The following is a 23,724-nucleotide window of genomic DNA, read 5'->3' as shown; positions in this document are numbered from 1 at the left end:
GGACAAATATGCTTGTCAACTCAAACGCACGACTGCCGTTTAGATAAAAAAGACGTCCACATTTATCTATAAATTAGCAAAAGAAAATAATTGTATTGATATATTTTAACGTTTATTTGTCTGAAAGCTTACACGCCCATATCATAGTCTATATCAAAATAACACAAACATAAACATCTGTTTCTCTCATTGGTTTATGCGCTTGTCATTTAAGAGGATGTTCCTACTGATGTCCAATCAACACACGTACATTATAATTATTCATATATCAAACAGTTTTATCCTTCACAACATATATTTTTATATTATCATTTTATTGTTTAATTACATTTAATATTATTACATTATGTCAAAATACTTTTTATGACTATATATATTGTCCCAGAACCAGACTTTAATCTAAAACTATGAAAATCCATAGGATTTCAATTCAAATACATGAATTTCAAATTAATAAAATTAAAATGATATTACAATAGTACTGCAGTTTGTATAAAAATAGCGTGCATGCTTGCGTGTGTGTGTGTGTGTGTGTGTGTGTGTGTGTGTGTGTGTGTGTGTGTGTGTGTGTCTGTTATAAAAAATCTTTGTTTTATTTTCAGTCAAGCTCAGGTTTTAATCTAAACCTATAAAAATCTATTATAAAAATATGAATTAGTGTGTGTGTGTCTGTGTATGTGTGTTCATGTTTTTCTATCCCGGTGGGGACTTCAACCTGAATGTATATTACAGACTCATGGGGACTCGTGTCACAGTGGGGACCTAAATAGAGGTCCCCATGGGTAAAAAAAAGCTTATAAATCATACAGAATGAGTTTTTTTGGAAATGTAAAAATGCAGAAAGTTTTCTGTGATGGGTAGGTTTAGGGTTAGGGTTAGTGTAAGGAGATATTATATACAGTTTGTACATTATAAAAACCATTAAGTCTGTGGAGAGTCCCCACAAAGATAGTAAACCAGACATGCGTGTGTGTGTGTGTGCGTGTCTATAAAAAATATATACATATTTTTTAATTTCCAGTCAAGCTGTAGTTTTGTCAAATTATGATGCTAAATGAAATGATGATTCTAATGTTGGGCATATTAGACAATTTGTTAGCAGTTTTGTAATATTATTTTCACATTTCAAGAAACACTCATGTATCCCCGAAACCCCCGCGTTTTATATGCATATGCATATGGTTATATTCTATAAGTTAATAACTGTAATTTTCCAAGTACAACATACGGTCTCTGTACGCGAGTCTATCGGTGCTGCTGGCGGGGTGAGGGGCAAATATCTGAAGACTCGGAGGCGGAGTTTCTCCTCCAGTGCTCCTTGCTTACTGCTCGAAGAAGACAAGTTTACTTTGGGAAAAGATTTTAAAGTGAGGAGCTACCGAGCTGCCATGAATTTGTTAACACAATGACTTTAAAACACAGTCTTTCTCCATTTCAAGCGGAATGAACACTCTGCATTGATGTTAAAATGAGAACGATCCTTTTAAACGGACTACTCTTGATCTTTGTCGGAATCGCACAAGGGGGTAAGTTGTTTAAATTGCTGAAGTATGGCTAATGTAAAGCCAGTAAGAAGGTTATTTCACCATTTAGCCTACCTTTGAGTAAAACATTTGAGTTGGAGGATTCACCAAGACCAAGCGGACGATCCTTCATTTTCCCCAAATATCATGCATCAGAGGACAGTATGGCAATGAGTTTTGAACAACCAGACTCAGTATTTCTTATGGCTGCTTTCTGTTATGAGAATGTCTTGTCATATTCTTTTTGTGGAATAACTGACGTTAATACAAAGAAATATATTAAAATATGCATGCTTGCAGCAGTTGACACTTCCGTTGCATGTGGCTCTAAAATTATATGTTTGATTTGCCTGTTCAAGTTTGTTGTGTACAGAATATAGCAGTCATGATTGCACAGTTTTGTGGCTCTCAGAGATTTCATATCACAGTTTGCCAAATATCAGTACTAGGTACTGAAAAAAGCCTTTTTTTGTTGTTGTTATTAAAAACAATGAAATGCATGCTTTAATGCTAGTGAATCTCTGCATTATGAAAGCAATGCAGATTATTAGCTTGGATGTTTATTCAAGTGGTCATGTTTTTCCTAACTGTAAACAAACAGCTTTGGACAACAGAAAAAGAAAAAAGATAACTCCGAGCGATCCAGCATTATTCAAAAGAGCAAATTACTTAAATGCTGATTCCTGTGGTGCATTTGAATATAGTGTAATTTGCCAATTGTTGAATCAGTTGCATTTGTTAAGTGTTGAGCTTCACAATAGCAATTGCACTGAATGATCAAGATTGTCTGATGTCTTCTGTGGTCTTATTTTGGAGTGCAGTGTCCAGACTTATAAAATCTCCAAGATGTCAGATTCAAGCCCTCTTTGTGCGATAAAAAGAGACTAAAGATAGTGGCATTCTAGTTTTCTCCTCTCTTACTGTCAGTTCAGGTTTGTTGGTATATCTCTAACCACAAAGTCTGACCTCAATTTTTTATGTTTATCATTATTGTAGATGTACTTTTGATCAAATGTGTTGTCTTAATAATGCTCCTTTGCATTTTTAGTCCAATATGGTTCAGTATGGCTTGACATATTTTACTCATCATTGCATTGTAAAAGTTATTGTCATCTTATATTCCATAATACAATCTTTTTTTCCACAATTTTATTTGGCTACTTGTGCCAGCCATGCAAAGTTCAGTGAATCACATTGCTTCATTGAACTTTGCATGGTGCCTTGAGCATTGTAAACAAAGGACTTAAAACTAATAAATATTCATTCGAACAGAAATTTTTATTTATGCAACTGTAGAATCACAAATGAGTAATGACACCACAATAAACTTGCATAGTTTCACAGAATTACAATAAACATCAGTATGGCATTTCAGTCGCAAAGTAGAAGTGTTCATACCCATACAAATTGTGGGGTGTAAATACTATAGTAACACTTGCAAAGAGAGGTTGATGAGAGTGTAGAACACATTAGTGTAGATTAAAGGGTGATGTGGAGTGGCTGGGTTAGAAAACAGCTGCGTCCAGGCCTCTGTCAATGGACAGCAGGGCTAAGACAATGTGGCCATGTCAGAGTCTTTTATGTCGAGAACGGTGCTGTCAGGGCAGAGCATGCCAGCACATGCACATGGGTATCACAGTGCTTCCCTGGCGCCATCCGGCCTGTCCTATAAAGACAAGTGTTGCTGTTTTTATTCATTCAGTCACTTTTATTTCTTGTCTACAGTATGTGAAAATCTAAAAGTAACTTTAAAGGGATAGTTCACCCAAAAATGAAAATTCTGTCATTTGCTCATCCTCATGTCATTCCACACCTGTATGATTTTGAAGAATACAAAAGAATAATCAAATCAAATTAATTTAACTTTTATTTATAGCACTAAATAAGCAACAGTAGCCATTGTGCTGTACAACAGCATATTATGGGGCAGATATATTTGGGTGTCATCAGTGACAGCGTAAAAGTGAAATGACACCCCATGTTTAGAAAGAATAGTCCCAAAAGGAAGCATATATAAACGAGAACAGCGCAGGGGCCAGAATGGAGCCCTGAGGGACTCCATAATCCAAAACAGAAACATCAGAAGAGAACCCGTCAAGACAAACAGAAAACATTCGTGCAACCTTCAATACCCACACATTGTTCAAGTCATAAGAATTTTGTGGTCCACAGTACCAAAAGCAGCACTTAAATCTAAGAGTAAGAGTATCACAGAATCCACAGACAATAAAATATCATTAAAGGAACACTCCACCGTTTTTTGAAATAGGGCTTATTCATATTCTTTCATACATTTAGATAGGTGGGTAAATGCATTTTTGTCTCAGTGCATGCATTGTTTTAGTTTGACAGGGTCGGCGCTAGCTTAGCTTAGCACAATGAATGGAATCCTTTGTTGCCAGCTAGCATGTCCTGAGTAAAAGTGATAAAAAAAAAATTTTTAAACCCACGTAATTACTTCTTGTGGCCTGCGTATTCACAACGAGTACAAATAGCGATGCAGATTAACACTAGGTGATTTCTTAGGCAGATATTGACTTGGGACTATATTATGGGGAAGCACAGGCGAAGCACGGCTACTTAGGCGAAGCACTGCTACTTGGGCGCAGAGATATCACGCAACACATGAAATCCCACGACTTCTGTCAACATACCGGTGTGCAACGAGTCAAAACACAGAAGAACAACACGCGTGACCTGCACAGAGTGTCTTCGCTTTTGGATTGTTTATTTTGAGAAGTTACAGCTACAGTTACAGCAAACATGGTAATTATCTGCGTAGCAAAAGGTTGTGAGAACAAGCAAAGGACATACATGAATGTAAAGTTTCACAGAATTCCATCGAATGTGGAACTGAGAAATAAATGGCTAGCTGCTCTGGAGATCTGTACTTCAACGCCTCTCTACAAAATCAAACAGTATCGTGTTTGTGAAGAGCATTTTGCACCGGACGACTAAGTTACTTTGAAAAAATGGAATATGGGCCCAGAAAGACGGTACTACGTCTGAAACATACGGCTGTCCCCATCCCATCTATTTTCAAAGCACAGGCAGAACAAAGTGCACATGTAAGTTGTCTTTTATTACTCTTCCTTATGTTAATCTGTGTCTTTATTCGGTTATAAGATAGATGCTGAGAAGCTGTATATAGACTACGGTTCAAATAACGTTAGCCTCCTCTAGTATAACCTCATGTTGAATTCAACCTGTTTAGCATGAACAACCAAACTAAAATAAAAATCGCTGTTATCGTTACCTGTAAAATGAAATGACTGAGGGCTAAGTTAGCTATATTTCTCTCACCGAGTTAGCCTGGTTCTTTTGACTCAGGAGTTTTAGTATAACTACTAGAGAGGAGAAGGCTACAAGCAGTTTACTATACATGTGTCATGTTTAAAATAATCACTTACTCTGTGGACAGCTGTCCATTTGGTCTATTCGGCGTGGGGCGTTTTTTCCAGTTCACTTTATCACACCGGAAAAAAAATCCGAGTACTGCCGGATGAATCAACGCCGTGAAATCCGTGGTAACTTTAGCTGTGACACAACTGCGGGCACGCTCATCTTGATCTGACACGTTGAGCCTGGTTAGTGGTTATCGATGGCAGAAACTTGTCCCACTCGCCACAGCACAGAAAATCTATTTCAGTCGGCATATTCCCCCACATTCACACCACCAGTTCGTGTTGGCTCTCATCCTCACGTCCTCAGGCTGTTGAGCGATCGCAACCTCCTCCTGTCGTTCTATTTCCACTCATTTTCTGTAAACTCTTGTATATAGGTATGGTTCTGGCTCACACAAAATCAGCCATGTTCATCGCCATTCATGTACTGTTGGGAAAATAGCCAGGCAGCTACTATTCACACCAGTATGTTGACGGAAGTCGTGGGATTTCATGTGTTGCGTGATATCTCTGCGCCCAAGTAGCAGTGCTTCGCCTAAGTAGCCGTGCTTTGCCTGTGCTTCCCTATAATATAGTCCCATGTCAATATCTGCCTAAGAAATCACCTAGTGTTAATCTGCATCGCTATTTGTACTTGTTGTGAATACGCAGGCCACAAGAAGTAATTACGTGTTTTTTTTAATGTTTTTTTTATCACTTTTACTCAGGACATGCTAGCTGGCAACAAAGGATTCCATTCATTGTGCTAAGCTAAGCTAGCGCCGACCCTGTCAAACTAAAACAATGCATGCACTGAGACAAAAATGCATTTACCCACCTATCTAAATGTATGAAAGAATGTGAATAAGCCCTATTTAAAAAAACGGTGGAGTATTCCTTTAAAAACTTTTAATAAAGCTGACTCAGTACTGTGATATTTTCTAAACCCAGATTGGAATTCTTCAAAAACTCTATTTAACTCCAAATGACTATGCAGTTGTTCCAAAACAACTTTCTCTAAGATTTTAGAAATAAAAGATTAATTTGATATAGGTCTATAATGGAAAGTAAGTGAAGATTATGTTTTTTAAGCAGGGGTTTAACGGTTGCGTGTTTTAGGTATTTAGGAACAATACATGTGAGAAGGGACTTATTTATTATAGCTAAAATGCTAGGCCCAACAACATCAAAAACCTGCAGAAAAAAATGTGTTGGAAAAATGTCTTATCAAATCAAATCTTAATAATATCTTTGAGTGAATTAAAAGAAACTGTCTAAAAATACTTAAAGGATGAAACAGAGAAAGAATAGATGGATCATATTTTAGAGATACATTATTCTGCCTTATATCAACAATTTGATCTGTGAAAAACTTTAAAAAGCTATCACATACTGCAGTCATTAAAACAGACAGCACTCACAGGACTCACAACCGAATTTAAAACAGTAAAAATCATTTTAGGTTTATGGGAGTTTTTTGCTATAATATCAGAAAAATACTGAGATTTGCAGCTTTGACTGATTGTAATTTGTACATAGGCTACATGTACATACATTCGAATATACAGTATTTTGAAGATAGTTGCGAACATACAAAGTGATTCCCCTTTCTTCAAAATATTTTCTTTTGATTGTGCACAGAAAAGAAAAAAAGCCATACAGGTTTGTAATGACATGAGAGAGAGAGTAAATGAAAACAAAATGTGCTATTTTGGGTGAACTATCCATTTAAATGTAAACAAATCTTCCTCCAAACCAATTCATTATAAAGTCACCAGTTTAAAAGTGTAATTGATAGTGATGTAATTAAGTTTAAATCACAATATTGATTTGAAAAAAAATTGAATGAAATCATGGAGCATTCAGGGCAACAACAACAAAAAAACTAAACACACATCATAGGTGATGTTCTCTTATCTGCAGCTTCATTCTATGGTGATGGATTTGTGCAGTTAAAAGGGACAGAGACGTCTAGCCGTAACGCACTGCACGTTCGTTTCCGCACCTCCAGCCTGAGTGGCCTGCTTTTCCTGGCTGCAGGGCAGAATGATTTCCTGTTGCTGGAGATGAATGCTGGCAGACTGCAGGTGAGTCACATGTTGCTATTTCACCCTCAGCAGCGTTTAGATCATCTACCACAATAAAACTACATGTGGAAACATGCCAATTCTGTTTCGGCTTGAAAATAATCTAATTAGAGCTAAATTGCTGCAACATTTAAAATATATATATATAATAAAATTGTATTTCTGAAAGCTTTTTATCAAGACTGACAGCATTAGACAATAACTCAGCACCATCCTTTTCAGATGAAATGCAGTGGTGAATTTTTATACTGGCCTAGTTATGATATGCTTCACCACAGACTCTTCCACCTTCTTTTAAGGTATACAATACAAATCTGATGATTGCTATGACTTAAGGGCTGAAGAATGTGAGCTTAGTTGACATTGTGAGAGAAGTACTATACATGACTGGAGGATCTGCTAGAGTTGAATCTTATTAAATCAACTCCCACAATCCAGTTCAAAAGCCTTGCATGATTTTCTGAAATAGATTTTGCTTTTTACATTTCTCTCAGTGTTACTCACGTAAAATTCCTTTTCCTTTTGTAGAGGATATCTTAGGGCTACAACAGAACAGATTGTGCTGAACTTTTTGAGGTCTGATTTTCCTGTAATTGAAAGTATCTTTGAACTCTCACATTTATCATAGGTCATTAAATTGTGCTTTTGCTATCCTTTGACTGTGACCCTCTTCGAATACATCACAGGTTATAATTGCTTTCAGTTGAGGAAAAGGTAGAAATATTCAGCAAGCCTTGACAAGTTTGTCTTAGCTGTCTCATATAAGGACAGTGACTTTTCATGTTAAGAGTAAAATGAATGAGCTGTAGACAAATGCTAATGATTAAAATAGCTGTACACATTTTCTTTGCAATTCAGATAATAACTCCTGTTATAGTAAACATTTTGTTAGACCTAAAACTCAGGGATTTTTTAAACTTTTTGATTCCTTTACAGTATATTGTTTCTCCATTTATACTGTGTAAAAAATATTATAGATATTATAACAACACCAACATGTTATTGACAAAATTAAATAATTGGCATTTATATTGTCACTGTACTGAAACCAAATGAAATTATTAGCATAATATTGTCTGGAATTTTTTTTACTTTAAATATTTTAAGTGTACTTTAATGTTAAATACTTTAATGTTTTATGTATTAACTTAGCATGAAAAAAGATTAATTTGTAAATACTTTTAACAATAAACATCAAATCAGTAGGCATTTTTTATTATTAAATTAAAAGAAAAAAATCTTTAACATTTTCCACAGAGCTAGCACCACCTTGTGGTTTAGTGTATAGTGTATTTTATAGTGTATAGTGTATTTTATTAAAAATAAAAGTGTTTTTATGTATGATTGTGTAAGGACAGGGTTTTTTTTTTATTTTATTTTTTATTCACAGGTAAGAATGGATCTGGGCTCTGGAGAGCAGGTCCTTCTCTCAGACAGTGGAACCCAGCTAAATGATCTGGCCTGGCACACTGCAGGGCTTCTCCATGAGTTCTATAATGTCACACTGACTGTGGACAACCACTCCAAGACCAGTCTGCGAATGTCAGGCCCAGAGCGAGAGCTGCACATCAACGACAGCCTATATGTGGGTGGTACTGGAGGTTTGGATCAGGCTTATTTGTCCAGAGATCTCAATGGCTTCCGTGGTTGCCTCGATGAAGTAATATTTAATCAGCACAATCTCCTTTCATCACTGAGGCCCTACTCTGGGTTCAAGAATGTCTATGAGGTTTCCCTAGGATGCAGCCCTCAGTTTTTTGCCAATGAGGATGACCCGATCAGTTTTTTCAGCTCACAGGCTTACATATCCCTTCCACCTTGGACAGCACAACATGAGTGGGCTTTTGAATGCTCAATCCACACGTCAGCTGAAGAAGGGATCGTCATGTACAGCTCAGCTCGACAAGGAGATTTTGTCGCCCTGGAGATCCAGAAAGGTCTCCTTGTTGCCGTGGTCGGTAAAGATGGAAGTAAAACAGAACTACGTTCCCTCACCTTCATCAATGACAACAAATGGCATGATGTTAAGCTCTTTTTCACTCCAAAAAGCCTCCAACTCACAGTGGATGGAGAGACTGTAAAGTCCATCATTAGCTCCAGATCAAAAGCCTTTCATCTGAAAGGTTTCCTTTTCCTTGGTGGAATCGATGACGGCACACGTTCTGAGGTCAGAAAGGTCGGTCTTTCCTCTGTAGCAGGGAAGCGTATTAAAGGTGGCTCCTTCAAAGGATGCTTCAGAGACATTAAAATAAATTATGCCAAAATGGGTCTTCCCAATGCTGTGGTAACCAAAGACATCTCTGTTGGTTGTGATCCTGAAAAGGAGCTGGAAATAAGCACCCCAGTGAGCCCAACAACCCTTCCCATGACCCTCGTTGACTCTGTCACTCAGCTGCCACCCACAGATGTGTCCACCCTAGCCAAAGGTCTTGTCAAAAACTATGGACACAATTTTCTACAGCTTAGGAACCTTGTTGTCCCGGAAGGGGGTCGGGGAGCCTTGGATTCTAAGCATATTAAAGTGAACCTCGATTTCAAGAAGCTTGGCATTCGTCAGTCTCAGATCATCTTTAGGATTGAGGAGCAGCCGGTACATGGTCAACTTAGGCTTGATGTAGACCAGGAGCAGGCTGAGCAAACATTCAGCATGCTGGATTTGTGGCACGGCAGGGTGATGTACATTCATGGGGGATCTGAAGACCCACAGGACTACTTCATGTTCTCTGTATTCTCCAGTAGCAGAAAGGAAGTGCCAAGTTATCTGAAAGGACACAAGTTGTACCGGTATAATGTCACCGTCACACCAACCAACGACGCTCCTGAGTTGAGTCTACCTGAGGGGAATCTGTTTATTCTTCTGGAGAACTCCAAGAAGAGGCTGACCACTGATGTTCTGAAGGCCATAGACATTGACAGCAATTACACAGACCTTGTTTATTCTGTGTTAGGGAACCTTAATTCTGATGCAGGATATTTGGAAAATGAAGACAATGCAGGTACACCAGTAACTTCTTTCTCCCATTCAGCTCTTGTAGACGGTAAGATATATTACATCCACACAGGTGTGAGGAACTCTAGGATTGTGTTAAGAGTCAGTGATGGAGAGAAGTTGAGTAACACAGTGGTGCTTAGAATCATGGCTGTGGGACTTGAGTATAAAATCTCCAATATCACGGGTCTGGAAGTGACTCAAGGAGAGATGTTTCTGTTAAGCACCAACCAACTGGCCGTCTGGACCAATGCATTGAAGCAGGTGGTTGACATTCGTTATGATGTAATTGAGCCACCAAGATTTGGTGAGCTCCAGAGGATGCACTCAAGTGGAGAGTGGAAAATCACCAGCTCGTTTTCCCAAAGAGTTCTTGAAAAGGAGCGTTTGAGGTACCTCAGCACCCACCAGTCCATTCAAACAAGTAATAGCACTGACCACTTCAAGTGTAAAGTAACTGTGGCCTCCAGAGCTACCGAAGAACTGGTGTTTCCCATAAAGGTAAAGTGGATAGACTACACAATAGAGAACAATGAACCTGTAGAGCTGGACAAAATTACAAGAGCTGTAATTGACCCTGAGCATCTGTATGTAACAGCACATGGTGTAAGCTTGTCTGAGGATAAGCTTTGTTTTAGATTGTTGACTTTACCAAAAAGAGGAATAATTGAAGTAAATAATGCCAAGTTAGATGTGAATTCCACATTTTGTCAAAGGGATATCACAGATCAGAAAGTCGAATACCAACTTGTGGAAAGATCATACGAGGACACCAGTGATGAATTTGTATTCCATGTATTCTCAAAGCATGCACATTCTGCTAGTCACATTTTTAAAATCAATATTAAAGCAGATGTCAACAGCATTTTCTTGACAAACAATGGGCTGTCACTTCTTGAAGGTGAAAGTAAACTCATCACAAAGGATGAATTGTTTGCTGAAACTCTAAGCACTAAAGAGATTTACTACACGATCACAAAGATGCTGCAACATGGTAAGCTAATGCGAATCAACTTGTCCAACTCTACCAAAGACTTTGACAATATTATGTCCTTTACCAATCAGGACGTTCTTGAGGAGCGTATTATGTACGTTCATGATGACAGTGAAACAACTCTTGATAGTTTTACCTTCATAGCCTCCACAGGCCTAGTAACAAAGCTTCCTATAAGAGATAATGACATTGGTTCCAAGGAAGGCATCTTTAACATCTCTATACAGCTGGTTAATGATGAGAAACCCATCCGCATTGTAGACAAAGTATTTAATGTTGTCAGAAATGGACAGAGATTACTTACACTCGATGACCTGCGCTACCATGATGCAGATTCAGACTTTAGTGATGGGCAGCTTGTCTACACCCGGCGTGGTATCCCAATGGGGGATTTGGTTCTTGTTAATGACACGTCACATAAGCTGTACCAGTTTCACCAAGAAGACTTGGAACAGAAACGAGTGCTGTTTATTCACCATGGGATGAACTCGGGCCGTTTTGCCCTCTTTGTGTCAGATGGCAAGCACTATGTGTCCTCTCTGTTGGATATTAGCACACAGGATGCTTATTTAAAAACTGGCAACAACACAGGCCTGTTGGTTCAGAAAGGGCAAGCCAAGACACTTAGTAATGCAAACTTTAGTGTGGATACAAATCTTGACATCCGAAATGACAATGAAATAATATTCAAAGTCCAAGAGGCTCCAAAACATGGAAGTCTTTATTTAAAAGACAGCAAGACAGAGTCATTCACCCAGAATGACCTGAGAAATGACTACTTGTCTTATCATCATGACAACAGTAAGAATCTTGTTGATGGTTTTACACTCCTGGTGGAAGCAAAGGACTGTCGGCTTGATGTTAAAATCCATGTAAAGGTGTACCTGGAAAGCCATCAAAGGCCACCTATCATCCTTCATAATAAAACCTTGCTGGTGGAGGAGGGGAAACCAGTGAAGATTGAGAGCAGTAAACTCAAGGTAAATATCCACATCAGTTAGAGCTTTTGTTAGGCAATTTTTAGCAATATATTGCTGCTTCAAGGGAATTCTGTTATAGATTGATATCTTTTACCAATAACAGGTTTTTGTGTAGTTGTTTGAAGGCTCTTATGTTCATTCACTAGAATGAATAAGACTTATTTGCTACCTATGGGACCATTTAGGATGAATGATTGGCTTTAATGAATCTGAATTTCTGACACTATGAGAGAGGTTAAATTCGGAGTAGCATACTAGAATACTATGCTAATATGCTATTCCGAATTCAGCCAGAGACAGGACTGTTTCACTACTTATTGTTGGAAAAAGTAGCTTAAAAATCTGCTGAAAATAAAAATGCATTTAAGTTAGTAGTGTCGCTACTTGTAGTTAGTTGCTCCCCGACCCTGGATGTTGCATGCAGAAATAAAATATTATGTCTGTTTTTCTTCAGGTGACTCATGAGGCTAGTTCACCTTCAGAAATAACCTTCACCATCAAAGTCGCTCCATCTCATGGCTATTTGCGGCATTTTATTGAGAGTAAATATCAGTACCAAGGAACACTAGAGGATCCATTAGTGACCTTTTCCCAGCGAGATGTTAATGATGGCAACATTCAGTATGTACAGGTGGCACCTGGCCAAGAGAGTGATTCATTCACCATGGAGGCCAGCAACGGGGTCGCAGAGGTCAGTGACATCATCATGTCTGTGGATATCATCCCATGCCTTATACCCATTGAGGTGTCCAATATCACTCTGAAGGAAGGGGCATCTAAAGCTCTCACAGATGACATCATCAGAGTAAAAAACCCACATTTCTCGGGCCTCAATTTTGTGTACTACATCTCAGAGGGTCCCCTGCATGGCCGCATTGAGAATTCACGTTTCCCAGGGATTCCCACAACTTACTTTACAAGGAAGCAGGTAATTTTTTTCCAATTTTGAACATTATAATGGGAAAACAAATTATGAAAAGGCATAAACAATCACTTAAAATGTTTTTAGTAAATTATTTATTTATTTGTTCGTTTTTCTAACAAGTCACTTTTTCTCTTTGTAATGTGTGTATATATATTTTGTTATTTTTACATGGCAGGTGGAGCAGGAGTTTATTTATTATGTCCACGACGACACAGAGACCTCGGAGGACCACTTTACTGTCACAGCAAATGACACAGACCTGCGAAAACACAGTGCACCATGGACTGTGCATGTCCAGATCACAGCCGTCAATGACGAGCCTCCAGCCATTACAGCCAACAGGGTTCTCAGGGTGAGATTACTATTTATAAACTCTTTTTATGACTGAGGTTAGCTGAGGTTCAAGTCCCGAGAATGTTTTATGGAATATGAGAACTCTGCAGGGATCTGGAGAAAAGATGTTGAAATTTGTGTACTGTTTTAATTTTGTATTGTCTGTGTTCTGATGTTCCCTTTGTTTTCCATCAGTCAAAGACGAATAGAGACAAGTACAGAGTTGTTTCTGAGACCCATAAGACTACTAGTTGTAGACATGAAAATCATTGGCTTTAACTTCAATAGAAGTCTAAGTCACAGATCACAGACCAGGGACAGTCAAATGGGCTGCTCCACATGCTTCAGATTCCTCAAGACATTTCAGTGTCGTGCTTTTAAACTTCAGGGATTTGTCAGCTGAAAAACTCACAACAGTACTTACAGGAGGTTTTCCTCTAGCTTTAATTATTGAAATGACATAATTTTCAATGATTTTACTTGCTGATTTCAAACACTACTATTTCAATATTTACAAAACCCACAAGGTGGCTCACCACTGCTACTTTTATATTGCATGTTTGCTTATTTTTATTACAAATTATGACAGTCTGGTTTATATATTTCAGTGCTTTGTATTCAATTACTCAACAGGGTTTTAGAGAAATTATTTGTGTCATAACTGTTTAGTCTTGTACATTATTTATATTCTTTTCTCTAATCTTTCATTTGAACTTTTTTAAAGCTACACTATGTAACTTTTAGCCCTCTAGAGCACATGTGTCAAACTCAAGGCCCGCGGGCCTATTCTGGCCCGCCACATTGTTTTATATGGGCCGCGAGAGCATATGGGTGTCTTAAAATTAGGGATGCAACGAAATTTAGGCTGCCGAAAATTTTCGGTTTTTGGCCTAAAGATACTAAAAAGCCGCCGCACCCTTTCGTGTTCGGCGATGGTTTGACTCTGGCTCAGCGTGTTTTATGACTTTGCGTGCGAGTCCGCTTCTGAAGATGCATAACTTCGAAGCGCGTTCCGCTGTGTGTGTGCGCTGTGCTCTCTGCTCCGTGTTCACAGCGCGTTCTGCTCAATGTTCCGCTGCAACCTCCGTGTGTGTGTGTGTGTGTTTGTGTTGCGAGCTCTGCTCACGCTCACCGGAAAGGCAAAGTCCGCAAAAAAAAAAAAAACCTGCCGACATGAAATTTCTCTGGACTTGTTTCTTTTTGCAATAGCACTACTGTGCTGTAACATGTTGTGTATAGCCGTGCTGGGCAACACTGGTAAAATTACACGAATCACGATCCTCTTGTTCACTGGTCCTCTCCCTGCTCTGCTCATGCTCTGATAAAAATAGCTTTGTAGGACTATACTTAATTTTGACAATTGGTCAAAAAATAAATCTGTTAAATCTGATTCTGCTGCATAGAACAGATTGAAGAATAATATATTGATATTTTGTATTATTTTAATATAGTTACCAGTATTAGCCTTTTCACCATTTGTGTCACTCCGCTTGTCTGTGTTTGCGCCACTTGCATCATTAAGCCAGTAGGTGGCGACAAGTGACTGTCTTTATGAGTGAACAATTGAACTTTAAACTGATTAGTGCCAAAAACATTGATTAACTCAGGAAAGAAACAAGTTGCTGAAACCAATCTTTAATGCTAATATAAATTGCTCATTTGCCTCTGGACACAAAAAGATTGCACTGGTTTTTGACTGAAATGTAACATCTATGCAAAATCATCCTTGAAAGATTTCTCATTTAAGGCCATTCCTGTTTGGAATATGTGATTGTGTATTGTCAACAATAAGCAGAAACATTCTGCATTTCCATTTTGTAGTGTGGATCATTCATTGCAACATTTATCCTCATTCTCATTTTTAAGAATCTGTTATCTTGACAAATAATTTATGCTACTGCCCACTGACATGCTTTTAAAGCTATTGTTGTCCATTTTTTTTGGCCTTTAAACACCTTAAAATGCACATATGTAGGTCCGAGAAATCCAAATTTTATTGGGGGAGCATGTCCCCGAACCCCCCTAACTACCTCACATTTGAATACGCATGACTGTGTGGTAATGTGTGCTGGTGTGGCTACAGTGCCAAGGCTGAATTTTTGAGCCAGTTTGCCCCTGCATATATACAATATACATTATTCTCTGTATCAAATCATTATTACCCAGCCCCTGATGTTTCGGGCTCATCCCCTAATGTTTTTAAAACCTAGAAACACCCCTGCAAATGCATATACAATATTTGTAACTTAAATAAGTAATAATCAAATAAAGAGACAATATATTAACATTTTAAAAGTCTTACAGTTACAACCGGCCCTTTGAGGGCAGCCATAATGCTGAAGTGGCCCTCAGTGAAAATGCGTTTGACACCCCTGCAGTCTAGAGGTTAAAAAAACAGGAAGAACATGGTTTTTGTTATGCTTTGGCGCTGCTCCTCTGCACGGATGAATGTGGTTTGAGGTATCAGTGTACACATGGATGCAGAATATCTTATCAGAGCAGATGGACAACTAAATAACATTTTTGTTTGCTTGTTTTTAAAACTGGTGATTTCCCAGAGGTTTGCCATTTTGAATGATCCATGATCAATTTAACAAAAGTTCCGCTTTGCGCGTCCCACAGCCAGTGCTACTTTTATCTATGTACAGATATGATGTGAAACATGCGGGTGAATGCCGTATGCATGCAATTTCCTGAGAAATCTGTCCCGACAGCTCTAAAAAATAAATGATTATTTTTTGCATCCTCTTTATTTTTTTTATTTTTTTAATCTGCTGAAAGAGTGTCTCTATTGATTCATCCTGATTCTCTTTATCATCCTAATCTACTTTATACACTACACTCTTGATAATCTGGCAACGATGGGGAATCCAAAAAAAGACTGTTCTGCTGGAGTCAGGATGTCTCCTTATCTCTGTGTTTTGTATTGTTCTTTGGTATCTGATTTGCATTCAGATTAGCTGAGTTAAGCTTGTTTTTCCTAAACTGCGTTTAGATGAAGTAAGATTCAATCAGTGTACCATGACTTGATATGAATAAAGGTGTGAAACTCAGGAGAGTGTTTTAGCAGAAACGTGTTATTCAGGGGTTTCAGAATTTCTATTTAATAAATTTAACTTTAGATTTCCCTAACAATATGCCAGTTACCATTCAGTCTAAGCTTTTGAATGATCTACAAGCCTTTCAAGCACTAATCTGTGCCTCATTATTTGTTTGATTGTTTACTCAGGTGTGGGTTGACTCTGTCACAGAAATCACCAGTGAGGATCTGAATGCAGAAGATGAGGACACGATCCCTGAGCAGATGGAGTACATCATTACCCAACCCAGCAATGGTCACCTGGCTCTGAAGACTGCCCCTAACACGCCCATTATGAACTTTACTCAAGCTCACATTGACCAGAGACAACTGCTTTTTGTACATAGTGGTGAGATATCATTAAACAATCTTAATTTATTTTTAAAATAAAGCATTTTTCACATTGTCAGATTGTTTTTACAAGGTCTGTGTCATTGTGTTTCAACCACTAGATGTCAGTGATGTGCTTTGAATCATAGCACAGCATTGTTCCTCCCGTTCTTGTCCATTTTAGGCGAAAATTGGTTCGAGTTAAACTGTTACAGAATAATTACATTGCCATGCAGTTTGGATATGGTGTACTTCATCCAAGAGATTCAGTTATGGATAATAAATCAAATTAGATTGAGAAGGAACCTTTAATAAAGATTGTGTCTGAGTTTATATACTGTATATATATTTTTTATTTTTGAGACACCTTGCTTAGTATAGTAAGCTGTGCAGTACGATAAAAGAGATCACATAAAAGGAGTTGTTGAATATGGCATCAAAAGTTTAAAAAGTGTCTTTGATGCTGCAGTGCATTGTGAACTATTTTTAAATCCCTGGAAATGATGTTGTTTGCTCTTTTTTTCTTCTTAGGCCCAATGGCAGGAGGATTTAACTTCCAAGTGAATGATGGTGTGAACTTTGCTCCCAGACAGATATTCAGTATTACAGCTCGTGCCCTGGTTCTTACTCTAAAGAAGGCTGGACCTCTTAAGGTGTTTCCAGGTAATGCTGATTAACATCAGGTGAACTTCAGCAGTAATGTGGTATATTCTGTCACACACAGATTATCTATAATGAAATAGTTTCTGTGATATCAAATATTAGATTTTATTAAGGATAAAAAATAAAATAAAAACATAAAATCATTGTAGAGACAGTATTTTAGATCTCTGTAGTACTTCTTAATTTTGCATTGAATCTCAGACCGTATAAGTACCTGAACAAATTGGGCTCTCCATCTCTTTTTATGGAGTTAAAATAACGTCATGTTATTCACAGCAGTGAGGTCAGCATCTGGCTGCCTCTCATGCCAAATCAGAGCACCAGATTGACGCCTCCTTTCCGCTCTGTATAAAGTCAACAATGCTGTCTCCACCCACTCGTAGACAGTTAAGACTTCTTAGTCTCTGTCTGAGCATCAACACAGTGTTTCATGGTGTTTTATGGTTTCTCAATCCTAGTGCAACCAAACCATGTAATAACAAAACGGCTTTAATTCCCGAGCTATAAATAGCTCAGTGGAGAGCCTTTGAACACTGAACGAAACTGTGTAAAAGTCCCTAAAGTTATTAGACTGTAGTCATTTGCTTCATTTTAGAAACACTTACTCATATGCCACATTTAATACCAGAGCTATACAAAAATTGTATTGACTACTAATAAAATAACAGCTGCTGCACTTTCAACTTCCGCATTTTCTGCTTTCTTCCAGTTTTATAAATGGCTATAGCAACACTGAACTAAATGGTAGCATCTGAAATGGCTTCATAAATAATGTTTCACAACTTCTGCCTAACTTCTAATGAACTGAATTTATTTGTTCATGAAGTTCATTAATCTTTTGTTCCCCTTTCCTTTTAATGTTACTTTCCAGTTTGTTTCATTACTTTATTCCTAATCCATGTTTGTTGCTTAAAGGTATAATGGAGGATTTTTTTACTTCCGGGTGGATCACCTATACTATTGGTCCTCCTAATTGTCAATCATTCTGGTAAATCAATCAAACTTATTCAAAAAGTGGAGAGGGCGGGTCTTATCTAAAATTCGGAAAGATCCTCCACTATACCTTTAACATGGACAGGAATTTGGAATACTATTAGTACAACTAGTAATAATTGATTATAAATGAATGAATCAACAGTAAGTTTGACTAATAGATGCATTATTCTGTTAAAATTAGAGCCACTCTTCACAAATGCTTCTCAATGCCACATCCTGTCAAGCTATTCTCATGGCCTTTGTGTTCAGGGCTTCTTTCAAATGGTTAGACACAACAGAAAACTATAAAAACAGAATGGATGACCTTCCATTAAGGTCATGAAAGGAGTTTGTAGATTATTTAAGCAAAATCCTTCCTGTAATATAGCTCGAAGTTGTTTGAATTCAGTCACTCTAATGTGCTTAAACATAAGTATTCTGAAACGGGATCTCAAAATACTTCCCTACCCTCGATCTTTGACTGTGTTTACACTTCTGAAGCAAATATAACTTCCAAATTTGTTTTTGGTTGTAGTTCCTTGTTCAGATGCACATCTGTTTAACATAACCTAAAAAAGCCCATGAGATACTATACACCAGACAGCGTAGTTTTGTTTATAGCATGTACCAGACCAATGTGTTGTTTTGGAAGTTTCTGGGGCTATTCTTATTGTCTTTTTTTTCCATCTAGGCTCCCTTTTCTTGATTTCAAACGACATTCTTCAGGCCATAACGAATGATGATTCTGGCATCACAAATCGGACCATTTATTTTACTGTGATCAATCCCCCGAAATTTGGAAAACTGGTCAAATTGCAGGCAGACAAGACCACAACAGATATTTCATCGTTCACACAACAAATGGTGAGTGTTTCCAACCTCTTTTCCCATGTCAGTGCCATGCATATCAGAGTGCAAGGCAATGAATTATAAATTTACTTTAACTATGAGCATAATCTGAGAGCCTGTCATATTTGAAAGCTGAATGTAACATGTCCTAGTTAGCCGGCACAAGAGGATTTGGTGCTAATATAAGCTTGTGCTGATACTTTCAAAAGACACAATGTTGATGCTGAAAGAAAATGAAATGTGTTACTCTATATCAGGAAATAATATTTACAGTCATGTCTAAGATTTTTTGGGGGCATTTTTCATGTTTTATGTTTTAGTTACTCATGGAACTGTAATCATTACAGGTGGATGCGAGTGAAGTAGCATATCAGCAAAGTCATGGGACCTCTTTGGGATGGGCAGCACTAGATAAGTTCTCTTTTACTGTGTCATCTCCTCCTGCTACGCTTGAAACCCAGACTTTCGACATTGACATTTCTTACGAAAATGTTGGACCTGAACAAAGTTCTGTGCTCCTTAAAAATAAAGGTACAGTGTGAAAATCTGACAAAAACATTTAATATTAAATGGTTTACAGTTGATACAGTTGAGTCCCAAAGCATAAAGAATATTTAATTATTTACACCACCATCCAAAGGTCTGGGGTCAGTAAAAAATAATAATATATATATATATACAGTATATATATATATATATACAGTATATATATATATATATATATATATATATTATATATATACTTCTTTCAAACACACACACACACACACACACACACACACACATATATATATATATATGTGTGTGTGTTTGAAAGAAGTCTCCTCAGCTCACCAAGGCTGCATTTATTTGATCAAGAATACAGTAAAAAAAAAACATAATATTGTGAAGTATTATTACAAGTTAAAATAACTATTTTCTATTATATTTCTATTTTAATATATTTTAAAATGTAATTTATTCCTATGGTAGCAAAGCTAACTTTTCAGCATCATTACTCCAGTCTTCAGTGTCACATGATCCTTTAGAAATCATTCTAATATGCTGATTTGGAGCTCAAGAAACATTATTATTATTATTATTATTATTAAATAGAAATTATGAATTAAATATTAATATCCTAGAAATTGTCAAGTATACTCTAAATCTGACATTCAAACTGAAATGTCATGGCTTTTGTCAAAGAAAATGTACTTTTTTTTTTTTCAGGTGTGGAGGTAACTGAAGGAGATAAAGTGCTAATTGACAAATCAATGCTGGACGCATCCAATCTTATGACTAAACAACCTGAATCCAAGCGCAGTTCTTATGAGGTTTGGTACCAGGTCACATCTCTTCCACAGCACGGTGTCATCGTCGTTGGGGAACGAAATCTTACAAAAGAAAAGCCCAATTTTTCTCAGTTCATTCTAAACAAGTATGGAATCACATACCATCACGACAACTCCGAGACCACCCGTGACCATTTCGACTTTGATGTGTATCTCAACCTAAAGAGCAAACCACCATCACGCCCCCTAGATACAGAGGTCGTGTCAGAAACATTCAACATCACTATAATCCCCATAAATGATCAACCACCTGTTCTAAAGACCAAAGCCCCCAGCCTCAGAGTTGTACAGGGGAACACCATGGCTATTGGACCCAACAACTTAAGTGCGGTTGACCTGGATAACCCACCCACTGAAATACAATACACTGTGATTAGCAAACCTAGCAATGGTTTCCTAGCCATTGCAGATCACTTGAATGAGTCCGTGGACTCCTTCTCTCAGGCTCAGATCAATAATGGAGAGGTGTTCTTTGTTCACGATGGCAGTCCTTCATCTGGAGCGTTCTACTTCAGCGTCACCGACGGTCATCATCGTCCGTTATATAAACTGTTCAATCTGGAAGTCATAGAGATCACTGTTTCGCTTGTTAACAACACAGAGGTGCTACTGGACCAGGGACACACTTCTGTAACCCTCACACGGTCACACCTCGCAGCAGTGACCAATGGTAAAAACAATACAGTGCACTATAAAATCACAGTACCGCCACAGTACGGTAAACTCCTACTGGACAATGAGGACATCACTGTTTTCAGTCAAGATGATCTCCAGGCAGAAAAGCTAAAATATCACATGGTCAACCTTGAGTCGTCCCATGATAACTTTGAGTTTACGGCCTTCACAACAGAAGCAAACCTAACTAACCAAGTAGTTAATATCACTGTGAAACCTCTCATTAAGTACACAGAAGGGGCAACGTTTCCAAACGGAATTCGAATTAAACTGAAGCCACATTTGCTTAATGTGTCTGAACTGGCTGAACTGAGTGCTAATGACCCATTGTTTGAAATTACCTCACTGCCGCAGAATGGCAGGATTGTCAGGGTAACCAGCGGCAAGGGAAAGAAAGCCGAATCTGTGAGCTTTTTCACTTTTAGTGAACTACAGCAGGAGAAACTGGCCATCGAGTTAAAGGCAAACCTGACGGGCGTCCATGAAGTAAATGACTCTTTCGGATTTGTGCTTAAAGCCAAAAACGTCCAACCTGCCACTGGGATTTTCGCTTTCAGCATCATACCTCATGTTCCCACTCTGGAGATGTCAACAATGATCCCAGTGTCCACACTCAGACCTGTTTTTCGCAACCAAACCGCTGAAATGAGTTTGTTTCCATCCTCAACACCTCCACCGGTGCGTACGACGCAACAGGTGACCAAATCCGGGTCAAGATTCAAAGGTCGCAACCGTTGGGGTATTTCAAACAGCAATGACATGGGTACGACTAACCTGAAACCAACCCATGGGGTGGAGGAGATTTATCCCATAAATAATAACCCAGTGAAAGTAGAGTCAGTTTCCCAGACGGGCTCCTCCTCAAATTCAATGATCATCCTTTTGCCCCTTCTTGCTCTTCTGCTTCTGGTCATCATTGTGGTCGTGTCAGTGCTGCTCTTAAGAAGGAACTGGAGGAAGAAACCAAAGCCTTTAAAGAGTACATCAGGTCCTCCAGCTCAACCGAACAACCCGTCCCATCAAGACCAGCTACAGTGGCCTGCAACTGTCCCCATCGTAACCGTCACTCCTCTTACTCCAAGAAACGCTGGAAGTTCAGCCGTAACTAGACTTCAAACCGGAAGTAAAAACTCCCATTATGGCCAATCTGTGTCTCTGTGCTCTTTTGAAGACCTGGAGCCTGAAGTTTCACAGCTTTGCAGGACCACCAACCCCACCCTGCGAAACAATCAGTACTGGGTATGACCTTAAGATTCATCACTGTACTCTGAGAATCACTGACTGAAATGTGATTGAAACACTACATCTTCTAGTTATGTGGCCCCACAAGTCTCAATTAACTGTGTGGTTTTTGCATATACATGTACTTGCATCCTTGATGTTTGCAAATATTGTACATGATCAGCATTTTCCCCAAGAACCTAAAAACTAGGGAGGAAAACATCCAGATGAAAATTTGGGAGACAGATATATTCTTCTGTATTGTGACATGCTTCTGTGTGAAACTTAAATGGTTGCTTAAATGGAAGCAGATCTGAACACAAGTTTGTGGTCAGTTGTAAGAAAGGGACGTGGTTTAAATTATTGGAGAAGTCCAACATATACCACCAAAGAGTGTCCTTTGGTGTCCTTTCACCAGAAAATCGATTTATGACATTTTGTTTAAAAATTACAAGGTCAAAATAAAAATGAAACATGATGTTTTATTAACAAAGTTCAAATAGTTAAGATAGTCAAATAGATAATCAAAGCTAATTAAACACGAGTGGAGCACATTCAGTTAATCAACCCAATCAACGAATTAAGAGGTATATATACAGCAGACTTACCTCCATTCGTCGCCTGTTTAACAGCATCCCTCCACCACCCCATCTCCTCACTTCTAGTTCTAACTACTCTCACAACATCCGGGGGGAGTACTCTGGGTTCAGGCAAAAAATTCCTCCCCCCGGACAGCACGCCAAATACGCATAATCTTTACTCTGTTTAATTTGATGTAAGTGTGAACTCGTGATGTATACATGGATGAATCCTTAACAATAACATCGATAACATGAATTTAGAAAATAGTGTGAATTTGTGTGAAATGATTTTTAATCCTCATTGACAAACTAAGTATTTGAAAAAGTTCTATTGTATTTTTTTTAGAAGGTTTTTTATTTTATTTAAATTTTTTTTATTCAGTCATTTGTGAAGACAAGTGATTCTGGGTGTTTTAAGAGTAATTTGTGTGTCTACCTCAAATAACAAAGTAAAAAAAAAAAAAAAGTATTACACTGAATTCATTTCAATGGGATAACATTACGTGTCACTATGTTTTGTATACTGAAACTATTTAATGCCGTAAGGATATTTATTAATGATTTTAGAATTTCTGAAATATTATAATGGCATATATTCCTGCACTGAGAAAATATAGGTGTGGAGTGCACATTTCAACGACACTATTATGTATATTTTGGGTATGTTTTACTTTATGCGTGTTATATATTTGTGTGTGTGTGTCGTAATTGAATGTTTATGTAGCCTAAATGTTTTTGTACTCTCAGGATCTTCCTCTTAGAAGTAATACCATACACCTTTAAATGGTGCAATGTGAGGAAACCAC

The 23,724-nt window shown here is 38.0% G+C and overlaps 1 protein-coding gene across 1 annotated transcript; it reads left to right on the top strand.

The window, feature by feature from the left end:
• Positions 1-1,284: 1,284 nt before the first annotated feature.
• On the top strand, positions 1,285-23,351 carry cspg4ba (chondroitin sulfate proteoglycan 4ba). The gene is made up of 10 exons (XM_084415067.1): positions 1,285-1,526; positions 6,830-6,993; positions 8,384-11,956; positions 12,411-12,884; positions 13,057-13,233; positions 16,444-16,642; positions 17,155-17,286; positions 18,953-19,125; positions 19,458-19,641; positions 20,320-23,351. Exons 1-10 carry the CDS (start codon positions 1,469-1,471, stop codon positions 22,359-22,361), a joined length of 7,176 nt encoding a protein of 2,391 aa, XP_084271193.1. The 5' UTR covers positions 1,285-1,468; the 3' UTR covers positions 22,362-23,351.
• Positions 23,352-23,724: the final 373 nt, after the last annotated feature.

Source organism: Rutilus rutilus (assembly GCF_951802725.1).
Source record: "Rutilus rutilus genome assembly, chromosome: 7".
NCBI classification, from domain to species: Eukaryota; Metazoa; Chordata; class Actinopteri; order Cypriniformes; family Leuciscidae; genus Rutilus; species Rutilus rutilus.
The sequence above is the reverse complement of the archived record's forward strand: the minus strand, read 5'-3'. Positions and strand labels throughout refer to the sequence as shown.